The sequence below is a fragment of the Anopheles maculipalpis genome, chromosome 2RL (genome assembly GCF_943734695.1).
Source record: "Anopheles maculipalpis chromosome 2RL, idAnoMacuDA_375_x, whole genome shotgun sequence".
Lineage (NCBI taxonomy): Eukaryota > Metazoa > Arthropoda > Insecta > Diptera > Culicidae > Anopheles > Anopheles maculipalpis.
This window is the reverse complement of record NC_064871.1, coordinates 27,281,364-27,291,410: the sequence shown is the minus strand read 5'-3', so window position 1 is coordinate 27,291,410 and position 10,047 is coordinate 27,281,364. Positions and strand designations below refer to the sequence as shown.

Below are 10,047 nucleotides of genomic sequence, written 5' to 3'. Positions count from 1 at the left end.
CATCTTTTTATTTTATAATTTAATGTTTATTATTAGTGACTTTAATGATTTTTCATTTAAGTTTGATTCCAACCGGACCAAAGTGTAAGAACATTCGTTGGTTCACGAGTTGGAATGTTAAAGAACGAGGCGCAAATTATTTTGCTGTTTCTGTTGACACTTACTGGGCATTCGGGTTAATTTTGACAGTTACATTTTTGTTTATAACTTGTGATGGAGTTGGCATAGGAAAACAAGCAATACGTCATTCGACAGCTAAAAAGGTACGGAATAAACAGTGAAAACATCCCGTGATAAAAAAAAATGCAAAAAAGAGTACATTGTGGAAGCGGATCACATGCATCATGATGATCCGCGCCGGACGCGACAACCGCCGACACGGTTAACACCCAGAACAACCGGTGGCTGGATTACTGCCCGGCGGACGTGCCACGGGTGCCGCAAACCAAGTTCCCCCAGACGGTGATGGTGTTTTCCTGCGTGTCATCGGAAGGGGACGTGATGCCGCCCCACTTTTTCGAGCAGGGGCTGAGGCTGAACGCGGACGGGTACATTTCCACGCTGGACACCGTCGTAAAGCCTTGGATCACGAGAGTGGCCAACGGCAGACCGTACGTGTTCCAGCAGGATTCCGTTCCGTGCCATACAGCCTCCAAAACGATAAAGTGTTTGGCGGCCAATTTCAACGACTTCACATTCACACGACTTCCAATGGATTATTTCGTGTGGGGTGCGGTGGAACGGGAAACGAACAGAACCTCCAGCAACACCAAGGCGGAGCTGATGGCGAATATCAGGTCCGTTTTCGCGGCCCTACCCCGCGAAACTGTCGCCAGGGCTTGTTCCCGGTTCCGGAGACGGGTGGAGACCGTAATAGGAGCCGAGGGCGGATTTTTTGAATAAAATGAATAAAATACATGGTAAGCTACTATTTCTAAAACAAAAAATTTCCCCGATGATTAATTTTGCCATAATTTTTTTTTCCGTAGGTGACTGTCAAAATTATCCCGAACGCCCGTATTTATTGACTTAACTTATTTATTTAGTTAGTAGTAAGAAAAATAATCCAAAAAAAATGTCCGCTTTTAGCACTCTGGTTTACTTTAGTCTCTGATCGTTGTTCGTTCCTCGTTGATTTGCGACTGATCGTTTGCCCCCTGACCGATCTCAAGGCAGGCTCGTCCTTCCCTTTTCTGATTCTTCTTTTCGCTCCTTTCCAACTGTTCATACAGTTTCCAACATTTGGAATAGGCTTCAAATGTTTTGGGCATATTTCCAGACCATAAGAGTGACGTTAAGTCACTGGTAAAAACATACATAATTTTTCCATACTCACTATACTGTACATAACTAAGCCATTATCGTTCACGTGACAATCACGCAGAATGAATAAGCGTTGAACCTTGCCTAAACTCACCTCTTTGAAAATTCAACACGTTGTCGAACTAAGGTTGCGTCCATTTAAGGGCCATTTAAGGGCAAGCTACTGTCGAAGGATTGAATTATATGGCATTTTTTTTTGGTAATGCAATGTAGCAATGGTTCTTATTTGTAAATAATGTCAGGTAACACTGATTTTCGACTAAACGAATTGGGTTTGCTGTATGATGCTGTGATGAGATAATAACTCTTCCCAAACTCCATGCAGGGACTTGATTCTTTCAATAACTCTTTGGAGAGTCGTTTTAACAAGGCAAATGGCATCCCCGAACTCGAAACTGAAGGAATTTATTTAAATCATTAACTGTCTCTTACTCAGTACGTATAACACTTGTATTCATTATTTATCTTAGCAGGTTTGTTACCTTTTTTAATTTTGAATTTTCTTTGCTTCCGTCTGATTGTACCTTATCACCTTCCTTTGCTTTCTTCTTTCCCATATCTTCCGTTAATACAACCCTTTGTCTCGAGTACTATGTTTAGTTTATTAAAACTAATTTAAAAAAAAACATTCAGAGAACCAAACCAAACACAACGTTAATAATAACTTTTTTATCATTATGTATTTATTTATAATTGAATATGACGGCCGTGCCAGTATTGTCAATACCGCTTGTGTTGAATAAATTATACAATCTTATTGGTAAGGCATTTCCTCCAGGATTCCAGCTTTGATCTGTTTTGATCATTAGTTTTTCTTGAAAAAAAATTAAAAATCGTCCTTTCCTAATCGATACTTCACACAACATTATCCACCACTGTACATTAGCTTTTGTTGTTGTCAACTCGCACTCCACTAGCACGTTCGTTTATTCCTGTTGTGTTTGCATTCTTAGCCACCCTGTTACCCACCTTCATGGCATGCTTTCTCCCAACACACCTAACATCAACTCGTAGCGAAGAACGCAGAATTAATAAACTCGCGCGTTATTAGGTTTTGTGTGCGCGAAACGAAGAAGCCGAACGAAACCGGAATCAAATCATTCGGTACGAATTGGAAAAGCTCACCGGTTCCGCTTTCCGTTTTCGTCGCTAGGGTGAGTTGGTTTTCCGTTTGGAGTGAATAGGTTTTTTTTTATTCTGTTCGTTGCTTTCGCCTTCGCCGATTTTTCCTCATCATAAGGGGGTTGTTGAGAAAAAATAAAACGTATCGGAAAATTGTACAAATTCAGCCATTTGCGGTTGTGTTGCCGTTGAAAGAATTCCTAGTTAAACCGTTCTAGTCACTTCTGAGAACGCACAGTGAAATACGCAGGGTGAATTATTTCACGGCAAACGCGTCAAATCATTAGAAATATCGCAAAAGAATATGAGCGCGAAAGTTAGTCTAAGCTCTTTACACTGGGTGCTGTTTGTTGGTGAGGGGGGGAGGGGGAGTAAGGTGGTGGATGCTTTTTTTTGTTAAATGTTTCCAATCACCGTTCATAAGCGACGAGGAAATAGGAATGTGAAGCCAAATAATAGAACAAAACACGATTTGAGGAGAGCGACAGAGAAAAAAAGAAGGCACGTGGATGAAAAGTGTGATGCAGGGGAAAAACGAATCCTCAAATAGAAGGAAATAAAATGAAATTGAAATGAAAAAGGAAAATCAATGATTATTCATGCGCAACAATAAAAAAATGAATAATCGGAATAACGCTTTGAGCGATATTCATGAAAGTTTTACGCGGTTTTCCGCCATAACGAACGGGAAATTGCTTTCCCCCTTTATATTCTTTACCCAGACCCCGGCCCGAGTCCGCTTGTACGGTTGCCTTCGTATGTTCACTCCACTCCGCTGATGTTGATGAGAACGCAAATTGGAATCGGCGCGCACCAATACGCGAAAAAAGCTTGAGCCACGATTTTGTCTGGGGGAGTGTGTGTGGTAAAGGGTGGGTTTTTTGTTGTTGTTGTTGGTTTGCCATGCAGACGCAGTACGTCCTTTGGCTGTCCAGGTCCGAACGCTGATTATGGTGTTGTCTTGTTGATTGTTTTCTCTCTGTAATATCGCTAATGCCTGGCGCGCACGAGGACGAAAGAAGGGATGAGTAGCGAGCTCGCTAAGCTTGGAAAACAGATTTTCCGATCATTTATTCTACCGGATGAGCGGTACAGTGCGCTGCAGGAATTGTATTGCTAGAGGTTTTTCAACCATGCTTAATCCGGCAAATGGTGCTAATTTTACCCAACACAACTGCTGTATTTTACGTGGGATGGTTGGTTTTTCAACAACTTTCTCAAGAAAAATAAAGCAAACCGCGTACGCGTTCTTATAACGATGCGATGAAATACCGCATTTAATGCCACCCTGACAGGGGCACGATCCGGGCATTGATGGTAGAGTGTAAAAGCTCGGTGAAACAATTTCTGACAAACGCACGTACACTCGCCCTCGTGAGTATCATGGGGCGGCATTCTTTGTCACACATCGTGAGGCCTTGTGTACGTGTGTCTTCCGTAGCCTTCCCGGAGAAAATGACTGACTCTGGCTGTAACCGTCAGTAAGCAAACAGTAAGCCTACCAAAGAGACAAGGCAAAAATCAGTCCACCAAGCTGACCAAACATATAATTTATCACTTATCGTGATTTATGGTTTTTTGATTCATTCGGGGGAATTTAATATTATTTATTTATTTAGGGCTGCAACGATAAATTTCGTTGACTAGGGGTGTATGTCGCACTTTTTCCCAGCTCCCTTGTTTTCTCTCGCTCTCTCTATCTCTCTCTCACTTTATCTCTCTGTTTTGTTCCGTGTGGTGATGATGTTTCATTTGTTTTGCCTTCACGTCGGTACGATTCTTGCTGGGCCGACACACGATTCATGACACTCTGCTGGTGCCTCTCGTGCACACATACAGGTTTTCGAACGCACAAAGAAGGCACTTGTGGGGACAGCGAGAGGCCTGTCAGCAAACCTAGACCTACAGAACAGCAATCTTCCAAATGAAAAGGTATTTAGTGACCATACGTATGGTACAGCACAAAAAAGAATCAGGTAACGGGGCACGATGACAAAGGGAATGAGAATGGTGGTCCGTGGTAGGTGGCGGTGAATGTGTGTCATGACCGGTGGGGGTGGTGGGAGCTTTATTTGGCTTTAATTGATCAACGGTGCTGGTCTGGCTGGGCGTCAGTTACATAGAAATGTTTGAATGAAGTGTTTTTGATGGCATTTCATGGTGACCTTGGACGGATGGATGGTCAAGGTTTTGGTCGTTGTGCGAATAGTTGTTTATCATTAGGTCCTTTTTAATTTAATTCCTTAATGATACTATTTATGGTTTCAAGGTAAATTTAACGAGCGTGTTAAACGAGGACTCTCATATTAGATAGTATCTTTCCCAGCAGATTCATCGACAGTAGGAATGTAACTGTTCATAGAATAGGATTGTTTGAAGTGTTTCATAATAGGGGAAAGGTGATAAAATTTCAGGGCCAATCAAATTATTGGAAATTATTAAAAAAAAAGGTTTAAGTCGAATGTTTATATATTTAAAAAATTCAAAAAGGGTAAAGTTGTGAAATTGTAGCAAAAAAAAAAATTAAACTAAATTATTGAAAGAATTTGCAAGTAAATACCCTCATATTTAACATTCCTAGCGTTAAAAAAAACACTTTTTATTTCTATACAAATTTTACAATGGGCAAAAGTGTAGTTTTTACTCCTACTTGGATGTAAAATTAAAAAGGATGATGTCGTAGACAAGAGTGGACATTACCCTTACTTGGATGTGTAGTTGCGTATTCATGATATCCATCCATAGGAGGATACCTAACCCGTGAGGCTCCCTGATCGGAGAAGCTCCTCTGCCCGGCGGGGCCCCTCGTGATCGAAAAACCCCACACCCCTTGACCAACGAGGCCCCCCGGGGCTACGAGACATCCTTAGTCGGTGAGGCATCCCTGATCGGCGAGGCATCCTTGGTTGGTGAGGCCCTCTTTACCTAGCGAGGCCCCTGGCGGTCATCACCTCCGCCCATGGGTTAATCCGTCACTACATCACACAATGCCAACGCGTTAACTATTTTTTGGGGGTGTGAGCTGTGGAACAGTGGATTACCCGCGTTCATCTCAGCGATATCGTGGTTGATTGCATGGTTTTCTGTCCTATGTCGCAGATATCAATCGGTTACAAATCGGTCGCAGGTAACAAATCGGTTGCTTTGATTTATTTGTTGTTGAAGGAAATGTCTTCCTCATCCAAAGCATACAAGTTTCACGATTTATACGCACTAACTATAAGAATTGTGTTTGAGCTATAGGGTCTGGCCGGAACTACGAATTAAAACATGGATTGTCTTGAGACAAGAGAGTGCTCCGTGGTAAAGAAAAGTTGTAGCTAATCCCGAGGTAGTATATTGGACGATGTTCCTGCAACGGAGATGTTTCTTAATTTAGTTTTGTAGTTGAATTAAATTTTGAAATATCTCTTGTTATCTGGACACAGGTGAGAGGATCAATTGAGGGCATGGTGTCGGACAGCTATCAGAGATTGACGTTTGAAAAATTTGCGACTTAGATACTTTATTTATTTTATTTGAAGGGTGAAAAACATTTTGAGATTTATCAGATTTAAGACATAAATCTTGGCAATCTATGCTGCTTAGTTATCAACATTTTTGTGTGTTCCAAATCTCCATTTCCGCCGTCATTATAGTAAAAAACTTGGGGCACATGATGAGGATGACGGAAACATGTCTCAACAGGTAGGTGTGCATCAACGACCTGTTCAACACGAGGATCGCTGGCTGGATCAAGAAGAGTCAAAATTGTCGGTGATCGGATGCATGGATGGTGGACTGCAGCCCTAGACCGAGTTTCCTGGAAACGGATTGGTGACCTAGCCATTTCTGCGCGACGTGCTCAAACCTTAGTAGATCAAGAAGACGAAAATATAGTCGGCATCACACGGCAACGATGTCATAGGGGTGCTTTACATAGATTACTGGTTACTTCATAGATATATCTCTGCAAGGAGATGAGAGTCGAGATGGGAAAAGGGTATAGCAGGCTTAAAACTTACTATCAGATGTTGTTACTATGGAGATGGATGAGAACTTTGGTTAGGCATGGACTTTTACAACGCTCTAAAGATTTTTGAATTGGCTAAAAAGAACAATTATTTTAAAGACCCTTTCAAAAAGTTTTTCAACATCAATTAATAGATTTTTTCAAAAAAACATGTTAGCGGAAGATCAGCTGTGAATGAATAAATGTGTCTATAAAAATGAGAAGTAAAAAAACACTGAAGATTCTAAAACAACTGCAACAACATAGAACAAATAAATACACATCGCTACATCGAGCATGGATATGAAAGAAGCTGGCAGCCGTTAGAAAACTTGGCTTTAGATCGAATAATTTTAGCCAAGGATAATCAGCTGTAGGAATTAAGCAGTTTTTAACTTTATGTTGATATGTACAGTAGTATTGAAAGAAAGTATACGGCAATCCTGTATTGGAGAGTACCTACAATATATCACTTATCTTTCTTGTGGCTCGCGTCGCAATCGCCCATACCGGCTGGATTTAAAATCATCCCACGCAACTTTCAGGCAGGTAACTGTACGGTGGTGACAGCGCGTTTCCCGTATCAAATTGCGTGCTGCGTCACTGTTTTTTTTGCCATGCAGCACGAAGAATCGTTTACATTCACTAATTACAAGCTATCTGCCAAACGACCGCAGCTTCAGCTTGATTACTTCATTAATTTGCTGCAGTAAAACGGGGCCTGTGCAATGTCTGCCCGACCCACGAGCCTTCCCGGTAAGCTCAGCAAACCTCGCCCATTCCTTCCGCCTTCTGTACGCTTCACCGTATAAACACATGTATAAAGTCTCGTTTTTCTCTAATTTTCCCGCCCAACCACCATGATAGCTCTCTAAGTCTCTTTCTCGCTAGACGGACCGAGCGGCGCATAATGAAGCCAGTGTTCGGGGACACAGTCGCACCGTATCGGTATAACGACAGTCGGTGGAAAGCGGTGTTGGTAATTCAAATCAACGTCCACCCACAACAAACAACGCCACTCCGCTTGTGTCGCCTGCTCGTTGCGGAGCATTTCGAGCACCGGACCAACGAACAAGCCACATCGAAAGCCCGCATTAAGAAGTGAAAATGGCCTGTCTCGTGACACATTAGTGGAAACGTTGGATTCCCGCGAAACGGAACAACGCACAACACTCACACACACACACACAGCGTTGGGACAAACAAACGACTAATGCACCGCGATCGTCCCTTCTGCCTGCCAACGCAAGGCACGCAATGCGAACATTAAAAAGGAACGAAGCAGATCTCCCCAAGGAATAGCGCACTCGAACCAAAACCATGACCTGTGCGACCCCTTTAATGGCAGGATTAGGGCAAGAGCGAGAGAGAACTAATATAAAAAAAGGAGTAACTCAAACCGCAGACACGAGTACAGTTGCGTGGTGCGGTTGGCATTCCGTAGGACATTTGCAGAACGTGCAGGGAAGCTCCATCCTGCAAACACAAACCAGGGCCTGTGCAAACCCTGGTCTACCTGGGTTGGCTTTTTGTTTTGTTGCGAAGAATTAATGTCGCTCCGAAACAATTCGGACACTTCCGGCGGCCAGTATCAGTAACAATGAAATGGGAAACGTACAAAAAAAAAAAAAATGGACGGGTGACATAAAAAAGCGCCAGCACCGAGCAGGATCCGCAGGTCCGCAGTACGCGAGCAACAACATTGCACAAGCGCAGGCCATAATCGTAAAGAGTCCTAAATTAAAAAGGACCTCAAGATACATTCGTGAATTAGTAATTGTTTCTACCTTTAGCAGATCTTTTACTTTTTCCGTCAGCCATTTCCTGTTCCTCGATTGTGTCCTTTGACATACACACACACACACGCCTACCCTTAGCATATCCACCCGCTCACAAAACAACAGACCAAGAACCAAGCGTCCTACCAGGACCGTTGGTGGGATTGTTGCTGAAGAAGTTTAATTTTACTGTAATTTCTTCTTTATTTCGCTTCCGCGTATCTGGTCCACCGGTGATGTATCTCGGCCAACGATTCGCGTGGGAAACACAGCAAAGAGGAGCGGAATAAAAATTAAGCTAACCGTAGCGGCCACACTGTCTCATAAAAAAGGAACGAAATGATTTTGGACGGCTGGGATGAGGCGCATGCTTCGGTGGAAGGTTGTGATACTTATTGCGGCACAGAATAACTAACTGAATTGTAGAAATAAATTCATCTGGTGGAATTTTGAGGCAAAAAATGATAAACAAGGATTAAAGCAGCAAATGGCTTCAACAGCTGGGCTGTTATCTTTGTGCAAGTGCTACAATTACGAAAAAAAATGTCAGAAAAAATTGTAAGTCATTCAGAACAAATGTAGAAAAATGATGAAGAAAGCTAAAGAAAATTAAAAGAAATTATTTGATTTGCTTCAATTCGCTGGTTTCGCTTAATAAAAGTACAATTCTTGTTGCGATCGTTTGGAACATATTTATTTTTATATGACTCCTATGATTTTACTGTGTATGCTTGTGATAATGCAAAAAAGCAGCCAATTTCATTAAACAAATGCGCAGCATCAGCACCAGAAGGGCTGGAAAATACGACTCTGAGAAGTTATACTAAAACCTAATAAAAAAATCTAATCACCAAAAAAATTATCCAAAATCACTGATGACCCCATCTTTTTCAGACCTTCTTTAACTGCTTATGTTCGTAGCTGGATCGTTAATCCTGCGAGGCCTAAACTACCACTATAAAAACGTAGTCTTAATTTATCGACACCTTTCAAATTCATCTGATGAATTCGGTGAGTCCAGAATAAACTATTAAATAAGAACATCGAACTTTAGTTATGGTTTATTGTACAAGCATAATCATATTCGTGAATTTCAATCATCTTCTGCTTTAATTTTGACTCGAAAACATGGAAAGCTGAGCAATACAGACAGACCGTCCTTCTCGAAATAAAGAAATAAAACCTTAAAAGCTGGTCTAGACGAAGCGTAAATTTGATTTTCTCACTAAATGCTGTCGATTTTTGATACATTTCCATGTACAACTCTAAGATTTTTTTTTCGGAAAATCTGAGTTGCGTTTCGGTCTACCACGGCTTCAAGGGCTCTTGTCAACTTAAAATTTCTCGTATCGTTGACTTTTAGATTGCCTGTTGCTGGAAAGTAAGTCAGCCAGACAGCCTGTCCTGTCGTGTAAAGATCGACGTTGCCACAAAAGAAAATGATTTGGAATCTATTCTTGTTCTAAAAAAAAAAAGATGAAAAAGCAAATTGATTCCGGAAGCTATACACTTTCAATTAAATGAAAGTAAATAAACTTCAAAAACAAAGTAAAGTAAATAAAGTAAGTAAAATCTTCACCATGTGGCAAATCTTGGACGTATGGACGTATGGTCTTCATAGATTTCAAGGCCACGTACGATAGCATAGCCAGGGTAAAATTCTACGAGGCCATGAGCTCTTTTGGAATCCCGACCAAACTGATCAGGCTTGTTAGAATGACCATGACCAACATCACATGCCAGGTGAAGGTTGATAGAAATCTTCTTTGCTACCACCAAAGGCCTGCGCCAGGGAGATGAGATCGCCTGTCTAGAGAGGGCCAGCCGTGACTC

The 10,047-nt window shown here is 41.7% G+C and overlaps 1 protein-coding gene across 1 annotated transcript in view; it reads right to left on the bottom strand.

Annotated features, from left to right (window-relative positions):
• Positions 1-807: 807 nt before the first annotated feature.
• LOC126557127 (uncharacterized) overlaps positions 808-10,047 on the bottom strand; it is a 402,968-nt gene continuing 393,728 nt past the window's right edge. Inside the window, exon 6 of the mRNA XM_050212796.1 lies at positions 808-826. Coding sequence (XP_050068753.1) covers positions 814-826 — 13 coding nt within the window. The 3' untranslated portion in view covers positions 808-813. The remainder of the gene's footprint in view (positions 827-10,047) is intronic.